General features: G+C 42.0%; 1 protein-coding gene across 1 annotated transcript in view; it reads right to left on the reverse strand.

Moving 5' to 3' along the window:
• COLGALT2 (collagen beta(1-O)galactosyltransferase 2) overlaps nt 1-22,649 on the reverse strand; it is a 72,271-nt gene that overhangs the window by 24,327 nt on the left and 25,295 nt on the right. The window contains exons 2-4 of the mRNA XM_075286702.1: nt 11,893-12,003; nt 7,278-7,395; nt 6,781-6,915 (exon numbers count right to left, since the gene is read on the reverse strand). Of these exons, the coding sequence (XP_075142803.1) occupies nt 6,781-6,915; nt 7,278-7,395; nt 11,893-12,003 (364 nt within the window). The remainder of the gene's footprint in view (nt 1-6,780; nt 6,916-7,277; nt 7,396-11,892; nt 12,004-22,649) is intronic.

The following is a 22,649-nucleotide window of genomic DNA, read 5'->3' on the forward strand; positions in this document are numbered from 1 at the left end:
ACCTCATAGATTGTAAGCTCTTGCGAGCAGGGCCCTCAGTCCCATTGTGTGAAATGACGTTCTTTGTTATGTATCTGTCTGTATTTGAACCCTACAAATTGTACAGTGCTGCGGAATATGTTGGCACTATATAAATAAAATGTATTATTATTTATTATTATTATTATTATTATGACTGTAAAACGCTGCAGTTTTCTAGTGATTCCCATCCACACATTGCAAAGAATTACCTGCAGCGTAAATGCTGCAATTTCCAAAACCATTGTGTTTTTGGAAGTCACAGCTTATCAATTATACCTATGAAAACGCTGGCGGTTTCCCTATAGGTATAACTGTAGCAGAACTTTCTGTGAAAAGAGCTGCAAGAAACACTGCAATGTGTTTCTGTTGCGTCTTTCCCGCAGCACTTTTTCCCCTGCGGCCCGCTACGTGGGGTCTTAAGGTCATTCCTACCTTATTTATATTACTCAGATATTTTGCACTCTCAGTTACAATTTTTTTTACTCACTATCAACTGGACATACCCGAGCTGATAGGGAGACTAGTTGGAAAAGCTACTGTAATGAATATAAAGTCTAAGCCAGGTTGCACACGACCGCTTGCTACCTGCCCACCGTGAATGAACGTCATGGGCGGCGCACGGGTAGACACAGAAGTCACACAGAAGTCATCCGTGTGCCGCCTATGCACCAGCCATGCTTCCGCGGTCCCTATCGTTCAATGAATAGGAGCCTCGGAAGCACGGCTGCAAAATCGAACAAATATAGGGTCTGCTAAATATTTTGCGGCCCAGAATGTCTGAACGCACACAGGACTGTGTAATTCACAATCATATGTTCGGGCCCATAGAAATAAATGGGTCAGTGTGCTATATGGGAAAAACCCAGACCTTCCATATGTCGTCTGCAGGGGGCTTAAAGAGGACCACCTCTTCCGACTGACTACTCGTACCACCCACCAACACATTTAACCCTTTCTTGCCTAAATTTTCCATGCATGCCTATGTCTAAACCCTATCTGACTCTGATCACACTTATTTGCCATAACTGCACTGCATGAGCATAGCCTTTTAATTTATTCTTGCAGGATGATTAAGAACCCTTATTCGCACAGCACAATTTGGTATCATTTTGTGTTTTTTTTAAGCTAAAATGGGCAAAAAGAAACATTACATGAAAAACTGCATTAAAAGTGCATTTTGCGAATAAGACCTTAGAGTGACATTTATGAGCCTTACTTCCACTGACCTCAAAAGAACATGTACATGACTCAATAAACTATGGTTCATTGCTTAAACTATTGAAATATAAAAAAACAAAAAACTTGTGAGTCTTCAGTAGGTGATACCTTTTTTAATGGCTAACTCATAATGTATTTAATAATTTGCACCAAATGTTCCACCAAAAATCTATATGTTGGAGAGACCGTCCAGAAGCTCAGAATGAGAATTAATTCACATCGCCATACAATTAAACAACAAAGAATGGACCTTCCTGTGCCAAAACGTTTCTGCCAGGAAGATCATAATATCACCAGTGACATGAAAATTTTGATTTTGAGAGGGAATTTTAAATCAAGGAAAGAGAGACGGATTTATGAGTACAGGTGCATGACCCTATTTAACACTCTGGAGAATGGAATGAATGCATCACATGGGTTCATGTCATTCTATACAAATCACTGAACTAAGACAGCCATAAAGATAAAGAACCTGGGAACTGTGAATTGTTTATATTTACATGTATATAGTAATAAGCCTCTTCCCCTCCCTCCTGAAATCCTATCCCTATGTGTCCTGTCGTACATAAATATACAGCCTTTAGAAAGTGTTTTTAGATATATCTGAAGAAGAAGCCGAGAGCTTTGAAACATTATATTTTGTCATCATTAAGAGTTAGCCATTAAAAAAGGTATCATCTACTGAAGACTTGCAAGTTTTTTTGTTTTTTTATATTTCATACCCACTGGCTAACGGTACAAAAACAAACATTTTCCTTATGCATAAACTATTGTCAATGATGTATTCCTATACCATCAGGAAAGCCTTTCGCCATGCAAACCACTGGATGACTGATGTTTCCAAAGCACATACAACTCTCACTTATAACTGTGAGTGCAAAAAATTAGATCTTGATAAATATTTCAGCCTCCATAACACACAAGGAACGCATCATGGAAATGGACATAGAGAGAACCAAGATCTACTGTAACAGTATAGTATTATCACAGGCTATGGATGAGTAGTGGTCGTCCTCCGCCTCCATCCCACTGTTCCGTTAGGTGACACAATTTCTCTGATTCTTCACAAAGCGAACATTTATAGTGTTAGGGACATTTTACTTTTATTAGCTGCCTACTGACTGTTCCAAGAACACTGAAAAATATTCAGGCCAACCCTGACCCATACTTTCCAAAGACATAACTGCTGATCCTGGTGTTTATGTGTTCGATGCCGGACAATGTTGGACAGGTTAGTTTAACACATTTACAGAAATTATTTGGGGTAATTTTTTTTTAATTTATGAACTAATTTTCCCAGAAATCTTATATTACACAGCCAACAAAATTTACATCCTAGAGGCAATAAAAGTGAGGCATAAAAACACTATGGCCCTATAGTCTAAGACTACAAACATAAACACTTTACACTTTTGAATGCATTAAAGGAAGAAAGAAACATAACATGGGGTCTGTTCACATTACATTAGAGCTCTATATGTGTTCTCAATGCCAGGAATGCTCCCAGTGTACATATGGCAAATGTACTGTATGTATAAGCCTCTATTCATCCAGCAGTTCCCAAGGGTGTCCTTTCTGACCTTTACTGTACAGAATACAGTATTATATAATTATTATGCTGAAATACACAGATACTGCACAGGACATCCAACAGATGGCTCAAATATAGTGTGAACATAGCCTAAGCAAAGGCTGACTGTCATATAAACTATCTACAGATATTCCTTCAACCTCCTTCCTGCAAACTTGCATGGAAACAGATTGTGTATAGAAACACAATAGAGATTAAAGTAAAAGGCTTCAATGTTCAATACCAGTCTGGTAGTCAGTGAGTCTAACTGCACATAAAGCTGTATCTATAATGTGTACTTGCTTATTAATAGCCCTAAAGGTCTTTATTAGAGATGAGCGAGTAGTACTCAATCGAGTAGGTATTCGATCGAATACTACGGTATTCGAAATACTCGTACTCGATCGAGTACCACTCACTATTCAAATGTAAAAGTTCGATGCAGAACCAGCATTGATTGGCCGAATGCTATACAGTCAGCCAATCAACGCTGGTTCTTCTCCTACCTTTAGAAGTCTTCTCCTTGCAGCGTCCCCGCGGCATCTTCCAGCTCTGAATTCACTCTGCCAGGCATCGGGCCTGGGCAGAGCCGACTGCGCATGCCCGCTTGTAGTGCGGACATGCGCAGCCGGCTCTGCCCAGGCCCGATGCCTGGCAGAGTGAATTCAGAGCCAGAAGATGCCGCGGGGATGCTGCAAGGAGAAGACTTCTCGGAGGATCCAGCCCGACCCTCACTCGTGGACTTGGTAAGTGTAATTTGATCAAACGTTGCCTACCCCTGAAACGAGCATTTCCCCCCATAGACTATAATAGGGTTCAATATTCGATTCGAGTAGATGAATATTGAGGGGCTACTCGAAACGAATATCGAACCTCGAACATTTTACTGTTCGCTCATCTCTAGTCTTTATTTCTCTATGACACATTCTACTGCACAGATGGAATGTATTTTGTACTCAACAGTCCAATAGGTTCAACAAATTTAGTATGCAAATGTATACCAGCTTCTATACATATATTACATATTAACCGTGTACTGTCACCTTAATGTTGGTCCTGTCTTGCACTACCTGTTACTTTTATCTAGTTTTCTTATTATACTGAAAAATCTTTCAATAAAATTGACCAGAAAACAGATACAAGCCATAATGGACTTGGCTGTTTGGTCCAGCAGAGGCAAGGCAAAATTCCATATCAAGCTGTTGCCAGTTTTGCATCATGGGCAGAAAATAATTCCTTGGTGACCCCATATAACAGCTAGATAAGTATCCAGGATCAATTACACTAAGTAACAAATTTTTATTTTTGTTTTGTCTTTGTTTTAATAATGTTATTTTCTGATTATTTAGCTCTGAAAAGAATATTAAATGCTAATTTCGACTCACAAACTTTGCTTTTGGTACCAGAACATCAATATTTTAAAATCATATATTTTAATTAACAAAGCATATTTTATGTCTAGATGTTGGTGAAATAATCTAGACCAGACCTGGGCAATGTACGGCCCGCGGGCCACATCCGGCCCTCTGACTGCTTTTATCCGGCCTGCATAGCTAGTGGAAGTTTTTTCAAGGACCTATGATGATGTCATCACAGCCTATCACCAGGATAGGCTATGACTCGTTAGTGGGTGGAGCCACACGGGACTGTGTGCTTGATGCAAGCTGCTGGCAATGGAGGCTGCTGAATGACAAAAAGAGAAGAGACAGCATGTGTGAGCAAGAGGGAGGAACTAGAGGCAGATGTAGGGGGGGGGGGGGGAGTTAAACTGAATACACATGAAGGGGGGACATTAAAATAGGGGGCAGATGGAGGGTGACATTAAATTGGGGCAGCTGGAGCCAGATATTAAACCATGGGGGGTAGCTGGAGGGGGACATGTCTGACTCTAGTTGCCCTCAGTTTAATGTCCCCCTCCAGCTGCCCCAGTTTCTGCTAGTTTATACTGGGGCACCAGGAAAGGGACTTAATACTGTGGGACATTTGGAGGGAAATGTTATAATGTGGGGGTGTATAATGTTAGGGTGACTGTAGGAGGATTTTACTTTGTGGGGCACATGGAAAAATGATTGAGAATGGGCGGAGTCAGCGGATAAGTAGGTGGAACTAAATTTGCCACGGTGTGCATGGCCATCTAGAACCTTTATAATTTCTCATGTGGCCCCATGGGAAAATTAATTGCCCACCCCTGATCTAGACAGTTCTGAAAACTTCTAACGTCTACATCATTCTAGCCATGTCTAGACATCGGTAGAATATTCTAGACGTCTGCCTGTTTACTATATAAGCATGTCTGCTGGACAGTAGTCCTTATTGTAATTGCAGTTATAGTGTGATAGTGGATAGCGATATACTGTGAGAGCAAGTGCAGCAACTGAATAGGACTGAGGAATATAGTGTGTAGTTAGATGCAGAGATGCCATCAAGAGGCTGTAAGCATCCTGCTGATTAGTTTTGCTACATATGTGGCGAATTCATCAAGACACGAGCCAAGAAATATTCAATGAGAACATCAGTCAGGATGTGTGAAGCCTATAAGCTATACTTTGGAGTACGGGTTGGGGACCAGGACAAACCCGGGGCACCTCACTACAGTTGTGAAAACTGCAAAAGAACACTTGAGGGATGGTTCAGAGAGGAACGAAGAGCCATGAAGTTTGCTATTCCAATAATTTGGCGAGAGCCTACCGACCACTCAAGTAACTGCTACTTTTGCATGGTCGATCCTTCCAAATGTCGAATTGGCAAGAATGCTCCTCCAGTGGCGTATCCTGATATCTCATCATCAATTGCTCCAGTGCTACACTGCCCTGAGCTCCCTATACCTGCACCTCATGAAAGAAATCAGCCATCATGAACAAAGTGGCACATCAGATATTGAACAAGAAGATGTAACCGATCCAGTCTATAGTGTCAGTAGGGGAGAAACAGAGAGATACTACCCCAATCAAAAGGATCTCAATGACTTTATATGAGATATGGGACTCACAAGGTCCAATGCTGAGCTATTGACATCTAGACTGAGGCCGTGGAACCTTCTGCACGAAAGTGTTCAAATTGCAGACCAGCGAAAACATGATGGGAGATTACATTTGGGGACTTGTTCGAGAAAGTGACTTACAGTATAATCGTAAATCTAGAAAGCAAACACACTTCTAAGTTTAATATCTTGACTCTTACAGTACTATATAATGACATTATTTTTCTATGACATATTGTGATTGCATATGAAGCTGGACAGCTGAATATAGTCGATATTTTTACTAATATCAGACATTTTTATTGTTTTCGATGCCCTGGTCATAAAAACAAAGTTGATTAATAATAATTTGTATTTTCTGTATTTTCTGTAATGCCAACCTATGCACATCTGATGAACAAGGACACAAACTCTGTTACATAGTGTTATCATCACCGCTACATGAAATATCACTTTCAATGTCTTTAGTCAGCACAGAAAATTGTAGCCCTGTTTAACATCTTGAGAATGTATCTGCTACATTACTTCTGGGATCTGGGACAGTATTTACTTGGAAACTAAACATTGCTATGGAATTTCTAATTTAGTAAATAATAGCAGCTATACAGGTCTTAAAGTGGTTTTTCCAAGAAAAACAATGGGGGTCCAACACCCAGGACCCCCATGGATCAGCTGTTCTCAGCGGATGATACTCTGAGGATGGAGCAGGAAGCAGGCAGCTCTGTAATGGCCAAATATGCTCCAATTTAGGTTTCTGCTTCCTGCTCCATTCTCTGTGTATCAGCTGCTGAGAACAGGTGGGGTCCCAGGTGTTGGACCTCTACCAATGTGATATTGATGACCTATCGTTAGTATAGGTCAGCAATATTTTTAACCCTATAGACCCCTTTTAGCCAAACTTATATGGACATGCTGAGGTTTACACCCCATTGCACAGCATACTGCACACAAAGACAATTATTGTAGAATGATTTGTATCTGTAATACTTACCTGAGGTGTCATACCACACCAGAAATTGGAGTAAAGGGTCCGAGACTCCAGCATAGGGGCCACAATGGTTTTGTTCTCTTCAATCAGGAGATTTAACGTTTGTGGGTTTGTCAGAAAGTTGTCTACATCTACAAACTGGATGGAGAAAATATACAAATGCATATTATATTTGTCACAATGAAAGCATGTACAACAACTACAGAGTTATGTCTGCAATAAATGCTATATTATAAATGAATAAATTATGGCTATAAAGTATTTGAAGAATAGTTCTTTGGGTGTTTTTCTTTTCTAAATTCACATGAGTCTAGCAAATATGTTTGCAGCCGCTCTGTTTGATGTCTGATACATGAGTCCGATTATGTTCTGAGACATTATGGGCTACAGTATTGTCTGAGATAAGTATAGAGAGCTATGCATAGGATAATAAGATATCAAGAATAATGAATAGATGGTACAGCATGTGTATGAGAATGGAACTGCTATACTGCACTTACAAATATAAAATCAGACCATTTCTCCTTCGCTGTGCGCAGCGCCGCCTGACGAAGCTTCATCACATGGGCAAACCTGGATGTCGGCCAGTGTTTAGGTCCAAATTCATCTGTGTAAGATCTGAAAACAGACATAATGATCTATAAAGTCTGAAATATTCCTTCCATTGTTCCATAACTTTCCTTTTCCTAATTCAATTCCTGTAACCACAAACTTGGACTCAGAGAAGAACTGAAGTGTCCGGGCTAGTGTTAATTTATTTTTATCAATTATGTTTGTCAACTTTGTCAATTATACGAATGAAAAAAAAAAAAAAATCTAAATTGAATCAATATTTGGTGTAACCGCCTGGAAGTGATGATATGGTCCCCAAAGAGCCCTGAACTGGAACAACCACCATGCTGATTTTATTCAAAAACTGTTCAAATGTACGTAGAAAAATTGAAGCAGTTACAGGGCAAAGGGTAGTCACACCAAATACTGAATATTCAGCAAGTCATTTACAAGTTACTAAAGGGGTTGTCCACTTTCAGCCCAATTTTGAAAGAAAGAAAAATGTTATTGTTTGTATAATATAAAGTTGAATAATTTATCTATATATTGTCCGTATCATTTCTTCACCATTTTCTAGATCTCTGCTGTCATTCATTCTGCTTACTCTTAGTCAAATCAGTCCATGGTTATGTGATATACAGTCCATGGTCAGGGGATAATCATACACATCAGGGAGAGTGTCTTCCTTTTGGAATAGAAATACTAATTTGGCAATTAAATCCGCATCATGATAGTAGACTTATTAACTGAGTCATGCATGATGTTAAGGATGCTGCTCTCTAGAAGGTGGCATACAGAGTGCACTGTTCTCCTAATTACATCCTGGAGAATAGATTTGCATATTTTTTACCCAGAATCCCTAGCGGAGCAGGAATGACTTGTAAGTCTCTGTACTGCCTATCCCTGATGTGTACGATTATCCCCTGACCCTGGTCTATAGGTTCTCACTCTGCCAAATCAGTATCCCTGCGCTATGCTAAGGAGGTCCAAAAGACCGAAACAGCGCTGTCCATAATTGGGAATCTGTTCCTTTTGGAATAGAAATACTAATTTGGCAATTAAATCCGCATCATGATAGTAGACTTATTAACTGAGTCATGCATGATGTTAAGGATGCTGCCCTCTAGAGGACAGCATACAGAGGCACTGTTCTCCTAATTACATCCTGAAGAATAGATTTACATATTTTTATACAGTCCATGGTCATGTGTTGAACACACAGGTGCACAGCTTGTTACTGGTGCTGTGACTATAATGTACTGTGTGTTATGTCAGTCCAGGTAGCTGCAACGGGGCTAAGGAATAGCAGTAGGAAATCTCGCCCTGCACTATTTCCACTAGCTATCCCGGTCCCTGCCTCATGGGTGTGGGTCGGCTGTACTCAGGCTAAGCCTGACCCCGACGGCTCCTCTCTCACTGATACCGTAGGCCTAGATGGAAGTGGGAGAAGGAATGCCCTATAAGATCTCTAGGGACTGGAGACTAAAGGGGGTCACCCCTAACGAACAAGTGAAGCTGCTACTGACAGGGACTGACAAGGGTGTGCGCTGACTAACAACACAAGCAGCACACAGGAAAAATGTGGGAAAGGATTCCCCCAAACCAATATGGGAAGGTACCTTACACTAGGAAACAAACACAGGGAAACTGAGTAGAAATCAAAGGATAAGGCAATTCACTCACACAGTCAATACACACAGAGGTAGGATTGGTGAACACAGAAGGGAAAACTCACACACCAACTAGTTCACCCAAACCTCCCAAAAACCAACCACGGAACTTCCTCTATCCCAGATCACCACCTACTCCTCCTGCTAAGGCCTAGCACTGTAAAAGAGACACTCAGCACAGAACCATGGGAGGCATGGGTTTAAATACAGAGTAGAGACCACTCCTCCCAGGTGCAAATGGGAGGACAGACTAATCAACCAGGAAATAAAGCTGCCTACCATCAGTGCGCGCATGCAAGTCAGAAGGTGTGCACCAATACCCACGACAGGACAACCCCGCAGCGCCAGGATGCCACCCCAGATACCGCGCAGCCAAAAACTCCCCAGGTAAGAAAAATAGAAAGCAATGAACCAAAATACTCCTAACACTGTGCACCTGGGTGTCCATCACATGACCATGGACTGTATATCACATAACCATGGACCGTATATAACATGACCATGGACTGTATATCACACGACCAAGGTCTGATTTTTATCCACTAGAAGTAACATTACTGTGACCCCATATTTTCTCCATTAGTTATACATGTGAGTATAACAGAGGAGTAGGGGGCGAAAGGAAGGGGTAAGGGTAAAGAAAGGAGTCAGAGACCATGCAAAGCACAATATGCATCCCATGATAACCATGCAGCTTGAAAGGCATCCATTGTGAGATTAAGGGAGGCAGTCAGGTATTCCATACTGCAAAAACAAATTTCTCCGGCAACTCTCCGATGATAAAATATAACTTTTAATCAGAAAACATCATAAAATGACAAAAAATTTGATGTCAATCACAAAATAAAGAAAAAAAAAAGTAAACCCCCTAAAAAACGCAGACGCGTTGCGGAACCATCGTTCCTTCCTCAGTGCACTGAGGAAGGAACGATGGTTCCGCAACGCGTCTGCGTTTTTTTTAGGGGGTTTACATTTTTTTTTTCTTTATTTTGTGATTGACATCAAATTTTTTGTCATTTTATGATGTTTTCTGATTAAAAGTTATATTTTATCATCGGAGAGTTGCCAGAGAAATTTGTTTTTGCTGTGGAGATATTACACTCAAGGAATAGAGTGTGTTGCCGTGCACCCCGAAGAATTCAACCATTGAAAAGCCGATGTCTGATATCAACCTGTGGGTGAGCTGAACATTTTTATTCCATACTGCGCACATCCTTCACCCGGGCAATAAGATCTGGGCCAGTGGGAGGCGAACTCCTTTTCCAATGAAGAGCGATGAGCATCTAAGCGGCCATACATAAATACAGAAACAGTTTAGAGGTCTGCTTGCCCAAATGTTTAGGGGGAAGGTTAAGCAAGTAGATGAGGGGGTCCAGTGGGACACCTAGTATAAAAAGGGCATTGGAGAGAGACTTAAAGGGGTTGTCCCGTCACAAGGATCCTATCTATACTGCTTGTAAATGTGAATGTAAGACTTTTCCTAAATACAATGCTTCAACAAAACTGCTTTGTTTGGCCACTACCTCACTTTATTCATTTTTTTGTGGCCACAGCCCTGACCTAGCTGCTCCTGAGTCAAGTGATGTGTCTGCCTGCTCTCAGGGGGGAGGGAGGAGGGGCTAAGTACACGGGAGCGAGCCTGGGGGGGGGGGTAGTTTACCCTTTGGGGGACAGGTGAAGCCAGCAACATCGCTATGTGCCTGCCCTGCATGAAGCCAGCAGCGGCAGAAGCGATGCTGCTATTCCGGGGCGGGGGGCGGAGGAGCGGAATAACAGCATCGCTTCTGCCGCTGCTGTCTTCATGCAGGGCAGAAGCATAGCGATGTTGCTGGCTTCACCTGTGCCGGCATCTAACTCCCCGGCATCCGCTGTAATAGGCGGATGCTGGGGACTGTTAGACGCCGGCACAGGCACATCTCTATGCTTCTGCCTTGCATGAAGACAGCAGCGGCAGAAGCGATGCTGTTCCGCTCCGGGGTCACATATGCAAAGCCAAGCGGGCAGTGGTAAACTACTTATGCACTGGTACCATACCCCTGCTGCACTCCCTTAATCCTAGTATTCCCTCCCAATGTTGGTGTTTTCAAATGGATGTGAGCTCGCTCTGTCATGTTTTCTGGGACTGTCCTGGTATTCGTCCCTTTTGGCTGGAAGTTAAAGGGGTACTCCCACGTCGCATACTTACCTGTCTTCGTTCCTCTAAAATCTTCTGTCTTCCGGCTTTGTCTCGTCATTGGTGGGCTGGGTCACATATGCAAAGCCAAGCGGCGAGATGCCGCCGACCCTGCGTGCACGCTCATACACCAGTCTAACCTTCACAATGCGAATACAGACCCGCAGGGTGTCGGGTCTGTATTCGCATTGTGAAGGGTAGACTGATGTATGAGCGCGCACGCAGGGCCGGCGGCATCTCGCCGCTTGGCTTTGCATATGTGACCCAGCCCACCAATGACGAGACAAAGCCGGAAGACAGAAGATTTTAGAGGAACGAAGACAGGTAAGTATGCGACGTGGGAGTACCCCTTTAACTTCCAGCCAAAAGGGACGAATACCAGGACAGTCCCAGAAAACATGACAGAGCGAGCTCACATCCATTTGAAAACACCAACATTGGGAGGGAATACTAGGATTAAGGGAGTGCAGCAGGGGTATGGTACCAGTGCATAAGTAGTTTACCACTGCCCGGGTGAGATCTGCCCATCCAAAGCCACAGACCACCTAACCATGTACTTATGGGAGCCCGGTGGGCGTTGTGCTACTGTATTTATTGTTGCATATGCTTTATTCACTGCTTAAGCAGTACAAATCCATCATGTCCACATTGTAGAAATAGGTACCCTGGTAAGTACGGTATTCTCCTGAAAGCATGACATTACAAGGTGACATTACTTACTGTGGCTCTGCCAGAGGTCTCCATTCAACATAATGGTATAATTTTTGTACACTCTTTAACCATTCTCGTAAAATAGCTGTGGTGTTATCAATGTTGTGATCTGTCGCTGCCCTAAAACATACAAAATACATAAGGTTAGAAATTATTGCAATCTTTTTAATTAAAGGGTATTGTGGTGAGTTTAAAGTATTTCCATATCCACTTGTAAGGCATTACTGTCTGATTGAGAGACTGCGCATACTGCACCAGCTGCTCTATTCTAAGGTATATAGCACCCACGTAGCGGGCGGCAGCTAAAAAGTGCTGTGGAAAAAACAGTGGCAGCAAAATATTGCATTTTTCCTGCAGTGCTTTTCACAGAGAATCTGTTTCAGTTATACCTATAGGCAAAATAGTGGCGTTTCCAGAGGTGTAATATTTGGAAATCACAGCATGTCCGCTGCGTATATTTTTCTGCAAAGTGGGGATGGGATTAGGTCGAGTCCCTTATACTTTGCTGTAACTGTAACACTGCGTGTTTGACCACATTCAGGCCATGGCCTAAATTGGGTTTTCTGGCCACAAGAAGTCCGACCTCCACCAGTCACAAGACCTGTTTTGTTTTTTGCACTTTCATTAATTTGAATATCTATCTATCTATCTATCTATCTATCTATCTATCTATCTATCTCTTTCCAAAGCATTTTCCATAATATATACAATAATAATGTAGTGAGTGATAACACTGGATTCAGCTGGCCGAAGATGACATATGGCTGCTAATAGGGCTACACAACGGCAGCAGAAAGTAATGGTTGCAGATGTTCCGCAGCAGTTTGCTCATACAACTTCTATATATGACCACAGTTATCTTCCATGTAAAACAGTATATCATAACAACAGTTTCTAACTTTTCTGACAACACATAATCTGTGAGGCCCGGAGACATTTTTGGCTATCATGCTAACATAATAGTACACAGTTCAGCTATTCTGCTTGCCAATGCTACCCCCGGATGTTCCTGCTCCACTCACACTCCGCTGCCGTTCTGATACAGAAGTGCTGCTTCTTTCAACGCATCTTAAGAATTGCATGGTTTTTAATTGTAGTACTGACTAGCCTTTTTTCTAAACATTTTAGCTGTAAGCAGGGGTGAACCTGCCCCTTTCGCCGCCTGAGGCGAACGACAGAAAGCCGCCCCCCTCCCCCGGGAGGAGGGGGCGGAGTGGAGGGGGCGTGGGGCTAAGTGAAGGGGCAGGGCTTAGCGGCGTTCGCAGGCACGGAGAGGACCTGCTCTCTGCCTGAGCGTGAGGGGAGGCCGCTCGAGCAGCGCTGCTCCAGTGGCCTCCCCAATCCATCACTCGGTGCTAAGCCAGTCCAGGACAGCTTGTCCTGGACTGGCTTAGGTAAGCAAAAATGCCGCCCTCCCTGGGGCCCTGGCATAGCGCCGCCTGAAGCGGTCGCTTCAGGTCACCTCATGGCAGGTGCGGCGCTGGCTGTAAGCCAATGACCATCACATTAAAAACCAGAGGTTTACAGTCATTATTGCAATTAAAGAACTTGCAGTTGTTAAGATGCTGTGGGACTGAAAAAAGTGAATTAGTACAGTGTGAACGCAGCCCTTAGGGGGCTGTAAGGGGGTGCACCTTACACTGGTGTTGGAATACACAATGAAAGAGGTAACACTCCAGTGAAGGTGGAAAAACTTTATAACAAGGGTAACTGGAACCAAAGTTAAGGTTGTTCTCTCACCTAGTTGAGTTGTGATAAGTCAGAACTACTATGAAGGCATATCACACCGATAAAGGAAGCTGCAGAACCTCCCAGCATCTGAACCTCAAAATCCGAAAGATGCAAAATGTAGAAGAAGGAGTGGCACTCCCAATAAGAGATGGTTAGACTGCGCTTCTTAAGGAATGGTAGACTTTATAACATGCTCACAGTATACAACGTGTTTCAAAGACAACACATCTCCTTCTCATTCTGCACTTGAAAAACGGAGACATGTCTCTGAAACGCGTTGTGTGCAGTGAGCATATAATAAAGTCCACCATTCGTTAAGAAGTGCAGTCTAACCATTTCTCATTGGGAGTGTCACTTCTTCTTTTACAATTGTCTTACAGAGTAGTGTCTATGAGGGGCGCACAACCTCACACTACACACACATGCACACACCCACTGCCTGTCCACTTCTAGTTCGGGACAGATCTCCTTCACTGCATGCTGCCGTTATAGTTCTGGCGCCCTCTACTGGTTATTACAAACACACAGGCATTTTGTTTTTTATTTTTTTTTCATTCAGTCCATGAGGGAAGATCTCACAGCTAGAGCATGCTATAAGGCCAAATGTGACAACTCAATTAACCTTGGTGTAATAGAGGCATGTAGGAACTGCTCACTACAACACAGGGGTTGTAGCGCCCTCTAGAGGGTATTATTATATAAAAATGTAAAGTATGATGTATATTAGGGCATATTTGTCAGAAGTCTGATCAAGATGAATAAACAATTGGTGATTTTTATCAGAAAATACTATGTTTTTGCAAGAATACAAATTGTATATAAAGAGCACATGTCTATTAAACCATTATAGTAAGAAGAAGAAAAGGCAGCATAAGGATATGATGATCACTACTGCCTGCAGGCGCGGGAGCTGTGAGTGCACATCTGTATGGAGTTTAGACGTGGTGATCAGGAAAGTGACCTCTGCACATTCAGCTTTCCTCCCAGGCTCAAAAAAACACAGTGGATTTCTGTGAAATTTGCTTAGAGTGTATATACGTAACATTCCTGAGAAAGGGAAATTAGACTGTGAGCCCCACTGCAAGCAGACTGATGTGCAAGAATAGAGTCTCTGTTCATTGCTCTGGTCCATGTCTTACCGATAGATATAACAAATAATACTGTAAGATTCCAATATTCAGGAGATACAGTGTTGGCCAAAAGTATTGGCACCCCTGCAATTCTGTCAGATAATACTCAGTTTCTTCCAGAAAATGATTGCAAGCACAAACTCTTTGGTATTAATATCTTCATTTATTTTGTTTGCAATGAAAAACACAAAAGAGAATGAAAAAAAGTCAAATCATTGATCATTTTACACAAAACTCCAAAAATGGGCCGGACAAAAGTATTGGCACCCTGAGCCTAATACTTGGTAGCACAACCTTTAGACAAAATAACTGCGAACAACCGCTTCCGGTAACCATCAATGAGTTTCTTACAATGCTCTGCTGGAATTTTAGACCATTCTTCTTTGGCAAACTGCTCCAGGTCCCTGAGATGTGAAGGGGGCCTTCTCCAAACTGCCATCAAGAGATCTCTCCACAGGTGTTCTATGGGATTCAGGTCTGGACTCATTGCTGCCACTTTAGAAGTCTCCAGTGCTTTCTCTCAAACCATTTTCTAGTGCTGACCTGAAGTGTGTTTTGGGTCATTGTCCTGCTGGAAGACCCATGACCTCTGAGGGAGACCCAGCTTTCTCACACTGGGCCCTACATTATGCTGCAAAATATGTTGGTAGTCTTCAGACTTCATAATGCCATGCACACGGTCAAGCAGTCCAGTGCCAAAGGCAGCAAAGCATCCCCAAAACATCAGGGGACCTCCGCCATGTTTGACTGTAGGGACCATGTTTTTTTCTTCGAAGGCCTCTTTTTTTTTTTCCTGTAAACTCTTTGTTGATGCCTTTTCCCAAAAAGCTCTACTTTTGTCTCATCTGACCAGAGAACATTCTTCCAAAACGTTTTTGGCTTTCTCAGGTAAGTTTTGGCAAACTCCAGCCTGGCTTTTTTATGTCTCTGGGTAAGAAGTGGGGTCTTCCTGGGTATCCTACCATACAGTCCCTTTTCATTCAGACGCTGACAGATAGTACGGGTTGACACTGTTGTACCCTCGGACTGCAGGGCAGTTTGAACTTGTTTGGATGTTAGTCGAGGTTGTTTATCCACCATCCGAACAATCTTGCATTGAAATCTCTCGTCAATTTTTCTTTTCCGTCCACATCTAGGGAGGTTAGCCACAGTGCCATGGGCTTTAAACTTCTTGATGACATTGCGCACGGGAACATTCAGGTCTTTGGAGATGGACTTGTAGCCTTGAGATTACTCATGCTTACTCACAATTTTGCTTCTCAAGTCCTCAGACAGTTCTTTGGTCTTCTTTCTTTTCTCCATGCTCAATGTGGTACACACAAGTACACAGGACAGAGGTTGAGTCAACTTTAATCCATTTCAACTGGCTGCAAGTGTGATTTAGTTATTGCCACCACCTGTTAGGTGCCTCAGGTAAGTAACAGGTGCTGTTAATTACACAAATTAGAGAAGCATCACATGATTTTTCAAACAGTGCCAATACTTTTGCCCACCCCCTTTTTTATGTTTGCTGTGGAATTATATCCAATTTGGCTTTTTGACAATTCTTTTTGAGGTTTTCCACTGAAGACAAATTAAATGAAGATATTACTACCAAAGAGTTTGTGATTGCAATCATTTTCTGGAAGAAAACGAGTATTATCTGACAGAATTGCAGGGGTGCTAATACTTTTGGCCAACACTGTATATACTATTGATGCTTCTACAGTCCTGTTGCTTCATCTGTCGTTTTGTTTGACTTTTCAGGATAAGCTGCCATATGTGCGTACATGAAAAGTAACACTACATCTTGCCATTTTATGACTTGGTCTGCATTTTTTAGCAGAAGGACCATGCAGGACGTAAACAGAGAAGTACTGACCCATGTGAGTAACTGCATATTTAGCTCTTTTGCCAGCGTAATAGAGTGGTTTCTTCTACTATGTCTTGTTTTTCCTGCGCACGTGTCCCTCTCCCCTCTAAATAGAGAGTTATCTGATCTGCAATCTATCTGGTGATGGTTAGAGCAATGATTCTCACAGTGAAAGTTGTTATACAAGCCAGAAGGGAAGCAGAGCAACAGTCTGAAAATCCACATGGCAATACAATACAGCAATTACTTTAGGAAAGCTTCATTTTCTATCAGTTTTGGAAAAATGAAATATAAAAAATTGTGAAATTAGTATAAGATGATAAGTAATTTTCCAAAGACAGTGGGAACCTATTAAAGAAACAATCATTATCAATAGTGATACACACATAGGACATCACTCACTAATGTACAACATTTGGGATTTTTCCATCCTTGCAGGTGTTTTCTGAATTGAACTTCTTGCTTGTCCAAATTAAGATTTGGTTTTCCTAAATCGCTTTGCTAAAATAAGCCTTCCATCATTTTATTGACTCCACTTTTATACATGTTGTGATGCAGGTTATTACTCTCTCAAAATGGCTTTTTTATTTTTCATTCTATTTCATACAGAGGGCCTTTGGAGAGAAGGCAGACGTCTCCTGTACATTTCTGGGTTACAGGAAACATCTGTTTACTTGTGGAGACTCTCCATCCTCATTTGTACATTTGGAGAAAACAAGAGCCGTCTTCAGTGTGATCGAAAATAAACTGAGACGTGTGGAATAGGTTATTTTTTTAGAACAAAATGTTGTATCACCAAGTTGTGTCATACTGATGTCTTAGGCTAAACTGAATGCATCGGAACAACATGGAAAATAACAGGAATGCATCACAGATTTGGAAGCAGACTTCATGACCTCACCTTTTATAAATGGGCACAGTTAAGAACCATATTAAAGTACACCTTCAGCTTTATATTATGCAGTTGCATACAGGGGCATAGCTACAGAAAGGTAATAGTCGCTACTGGGTCCTGGACCCTGTGAGGAGCTGCTATCTAAAATACTGTACATCACTACACTAAAAAGTACAAGGAAGGTAGGGGCCTCATTACAGATTTTACATTGGGTCTTCACGTTACACCTCTGCTTGCATAAACAGCAATTACTTATTACTCATTTTCCTTATGAGCAAGGACATATAATATAGTCCCTGTATCAAGAGAAATGGTCCTAACGCACATGTAGAGAACTTACAAATGGCTGCTGGGGTGCTCACATTATAAAGTGCACCTTGTTTGTTTACCAATGCTATAGAGACGATTAAACGTGACTACTAAGGGAGGTATTCACATGATGTAACGCGGCGTTGATTCTGACATGTAAACTCGCGTCAGAATTAGCGCTGCAAAATGGAATCCCATGGACTTCAATGGGTTCCATTTAGCGCTCGTAACACATTGAAGTCAATGGGAGGCTTTTTAACCCATTGATTTCAATGTGTTACGCATGCTAAACGGAACTCATTGAAGTCAATGGGATTCTGAGTTTACGTGGTAGAATCAACGCCGCCTTACATCGTGTGAATGCCCCCTAAGGCTTGGTTCAGACTACCGTTGTTAATGTCCATTGCTGTCTTCTGTCATAGGATGACAGCAACGGACATTAAACTGTTGTAGAGAATAGTCACAGACTGATTCTGTGTCCGTTCCTATTGAAACTAATGTAAAAACATGATGTTTACCATTGTAAAGGAAGATAAAGTCCTGCATGCAAGACTTCTTCTTCTGTTACAAAAGTAAATAAGCATGATGGAAGATGGCATTGTGTGAACCCAGCCTTAACACTTATATGTTTGCCATTTTTGGATGAGGCCCTATGTTGCAAAAACACAGCTTTTTTGGTACTAAGGGAGCCTTCACACGGAGTAAACTCGTTCAGAATGAGCGGCGTTAAAACAGATCCCATTGATTTCTATGGGTGCCGGCATATGCGTGCTACCCATTGAAATCAATGGGCTGCTTTTTTACCTAATGCTTTCAATGTGATAAGCGCGTATCACATTGAAAGAAATGGGTAGCGCGCGTATGCCGGCACCCATACGAATCAATGGGATCTGTTTTAACGCCGCTCATTCTGAATGAGTTTACGTTCAGAATGAGCGAAACATTTACTCCGTGTGAAGGCTCCCTAACACAGTGTTTGGCACTTATAAAGAAGAATTATTCCACCATCTTGGGCAAGCGCTGATCACCTCATCATTCCAATATTGGATTGGTTTTGGTCCTTTGTATCATGTACTCTGAAGTCCTGATGACAGAGATCCATCTGCAACCCCATCACCAGCTACTTTCTATACATGTTTTTTTTATATGCACAATGCATATGTTTCCCTATCAATATGTTTTTGGAGTATGGGAGGGAATCCAAGCTACCACGGGGAGAGTATACAAACTCCTTGCAGATGTTGTTTCTGGCAGTATTCGAACCCAGTGCTAACTACTGAGCCAGCGTGTTGCCCCTATGCTTCTTGGTTGTTGTGACTACATCACAACCAAAGAAGGTGAGTGAGCCTGTCACTGCTTGACAATTTATCACCTTTCCAAACGGTATCACACAAGGTTCGGCTCGGTGCTGTCTTCTCTGTTTAAAGTAACAGTGGTCTTGAAATATTTAGAAATCAAAGTTAAAGAAGTTACCCACATTTTCAAAAATGGTGACCTATTCTTTTGATAGGCCTTTATCAGTGTAAAACTCCTGGAAACCCACACAGTGCTTTGGCTTTTCTTTGCTGGAAATTCTACAGCCAGCGTATATTCCTGCCATGGCAAAAATCACTGTGGTCTACGTGCATGTTTCTCTGTGGATCCCACTGCAAAGCCGCAAGTAAAACCTTCGCCAATTAACTTTGCAAGTATCCTGTGAGTAACTTTGCGCTGCGAGATTTAGCTGCAGCCTTCAGATGAGAATAGCGCTGCTACTGAAGATGACAATCGATAAGCAGCCAGTGATTTTGCAGCGCAACACGCTGAAAACACACTGTGTGTGGCCCTGGCATAACAAAAGTCTGCAAGCACTTGGGACACCAGCTGTTATACAGATACATGAATGTCTTAACACAATACAAGAATGCTACCACTTCAATGTAATTGGCTCAGACCTACAGTGGATACCGCATTACCCTCTAATAATTTGTAACAGAAAATAGACACAAGCATTAATGCTCCACCTCACAGATAGAAACAATGTAACACATGTAGAAAAAACACTTCCAATTGTCTTTCTTTATAAAAGGGATCCTATCATTAAAACTCTTTTTTTTTCTGCCTAACCAGTAGGAATAGCCTTAAGAAAGGTTATTCTTCTCCTACCTTTATTAGATGTCTTCTCCGCGCCGCCGTTCGGTTTATAATCGGTATGCAAATTAGTTCTTTCACGGCACTGGGGGCAGTACCCAGCGCTCAAACAACACTAGGGGCGTCCCCAATGCTGCGAGAGAACTCTCCAGCGCCGCCTCCATCTTCTTCAGGAACGGGTCTTCTTCGCGTCTTCTTCTGGCATCTTCTTCTTCTTCAAAGAGTTCTCTTGCAGCATTGGGGACGCCCCTAGTGCTGCGAGAGAACTCATTTGCATACCGACGAAAACCGGATTATATACCGAACGGCGGCGCGGAGAAGACATCTAAAGGTAGGAGAAGAATAGCCTTTCTTAAGGCTATTCCTATGTGTTAGGCAGAAAAAAATGAGTTTTAATGATAGGATGCCTTTAAAACCAACATTTAGAATCTATGCTACCAATGTCCCACTTAGCACTTGCCAAATGTTCTGAATTTACCACAACAATTACCCTGTATGGGAGTAATAGAGAGGTCATTATACTGCTATATGTGGCACAAAGATTGGCATGATCTTGTGCGGGTGCTTGAGGGAGCATTATCCTGTTGTAGGGGGCACTATATTGTGTGGGGGCAATGAAGATGGCATTATGATGAATGGGGGTGATCTTTTGACTTAATTTACTTTCATATCTTTGAATTTACAAGCACAAAGTCATGGCAGTGAATTATAGTAAGAAAAAAAAAAGAAAATGTAAAAAGAGTTAAAAGTGAAACAATTAAAAAAAATTAAGAAATGCCACAAAATACAAAAAAAACCCGCATAGAACAATACTGACAATTAAAAATCTATAAAACCAACAGGAATAGGACCTGTCCTGAATTTTGCTCACGGCCCCATACATGGGACCATGAAAATACACGGTTGGGTGTATGGGGCCATAGAAATGAATGGGTCAGCGTGGTAGCCTCAAAAAACACAGCTAGCACACTGACTCTGCATATGGTAGTGTGTATGAGGCCTTATTTATTTTTCATTTATTATGTATCATACATTTTGCTATATTTTATTACACATTATACCATATTATATATGCACCATATTATAGTCTCCTCTCTGTTTTTCTACAGGTCATGCTAGACAAAGGGCTTTAGTTTCAGACGGAAATGTTGCTATGTTATTAATATGTTCATCCTACCACTCAGTAGAATACTAGTTTATGTATTATGGATGGTCTAATATGTAATTTTCAAGCTTTCATCTTTTTGTATATGTACTAATAAACGTACCTCACCCTGTGACATGACCCCTACACTAATACACCAGTGACTGTCTCTCTGATGTCTCAAATAGCATGTTTTCGCTCTATCTGAAACTGAGTATCTCAGAGTCTACTGCTGTTTCCATCATCTAACAGACCTGATATCTTCATTTCAGTCTCCCACCTTTCCATAACTCCTAGGCAGTGTGCCCGCTTCCTCAGGGTTATGTTTGACTCTCTTTTACCCCCATATCCTATCACTCGCACCCTCATGTCATCTCCAACTCATAAACATCTCCAGAATACTCCCTTTCCTTACCAGAGATACACTAAAGACACTTATTGTCTCTCTGATTCATTCTCGCCTTGACTACTGTAACTCCTTACTAATCGGTCTTCCCCTCACTAAACTCTCCCCTCTACAATCTATTCTGAATGCAATGGCCAGGCTCATCTATCAGTCCAGACGCTACAGCGATGCCTCCGGTCTGTGCCAGTCACTACATTGGCTGCCTATTCATTATAGAATACAATATAAACGTATCACCCTCATTCACAAGGTTCTCCATAATGCCGCACCTCCATACATTTTCTTTTTTTTTTTAAATGTAGATTGTGAGCCCCACATAGAGCTCACAATGTACATTCTTCCCTATCAGTATGTCTTTGGAATATGGGATGGAAATCCATGCAAACACGGGGAGAACATACAAGCTCCTTGCAGATGGTTTTTTTTTGCCCTTGGTGGGATTTGAACACCAGGACTCCAGCGCTGCAAGGCTGCAGTGCTAACCACTGAGCCACCGTGTGGCCCCCTCCCTACATTTTCTCCCGCATTCACTCAATGACCTAAGACTTACATCCTCCATTATCAGTACCTATTATCAGTACTGTACAGTATAAGCAATGCTACCTCCGATGCCGCCCCTGCTACCTCTTGTGTCACCCCCTCTACCCCATAGATTGTAAGCTCTTGCGAGCAAGGCCTTCAGTCCCATTGTGTGAACTATTACCCTGTAATGTCTCGTTTTGTCTGTACTTGAACCTTACAATTTGTAAAGTGTTGCGGAATATGTTGGCACTATATAAATAAAATGTATTATTATTTTTACCTGTGACTTTTGCATCGAAAAATCGTATATGCAGTGGTTTCTCATTGCTATGTGACTTGGGTTGGAGAACCCTTCCACTGAGTACCACACTAATTTAGGTTTGTGCAGCAGCACACCTTGTACTGTAGATTAAAACCTTCAATCAGCTGATCTGTGGGGTTGCGGATGTGAGACCACCAGTGATCTGACATCGATTCCCTATCCTAAGGACAGGCAATTAATATCAGTTCTGGAAAATGTTCCATCCATATTGACAGCTGTTGTCAATTGACTAGACCACCGTTTCTTGTACATAATGTGAAGACCTCCGAGGGGGTCACAAACAGAGTTGAGAACTTTCTTTTCCACGTCACAGATTGCAGACAGG

This window comes from Leptodactylus fuscus, chromosome 9 (assembly GCF_031893055.1).
Source record: "Leptodactylus fuscus isolate aLepFus1 chromosome 9, aLepFus1.hap2, whole genome shotgun sequence".
Lineage (NCBI taxonomy): Eukaryota > Metazoa > Chordata > Amphibia > Anura > Leptodactylidae > Leptodactylus > Leptodactylus fuscus.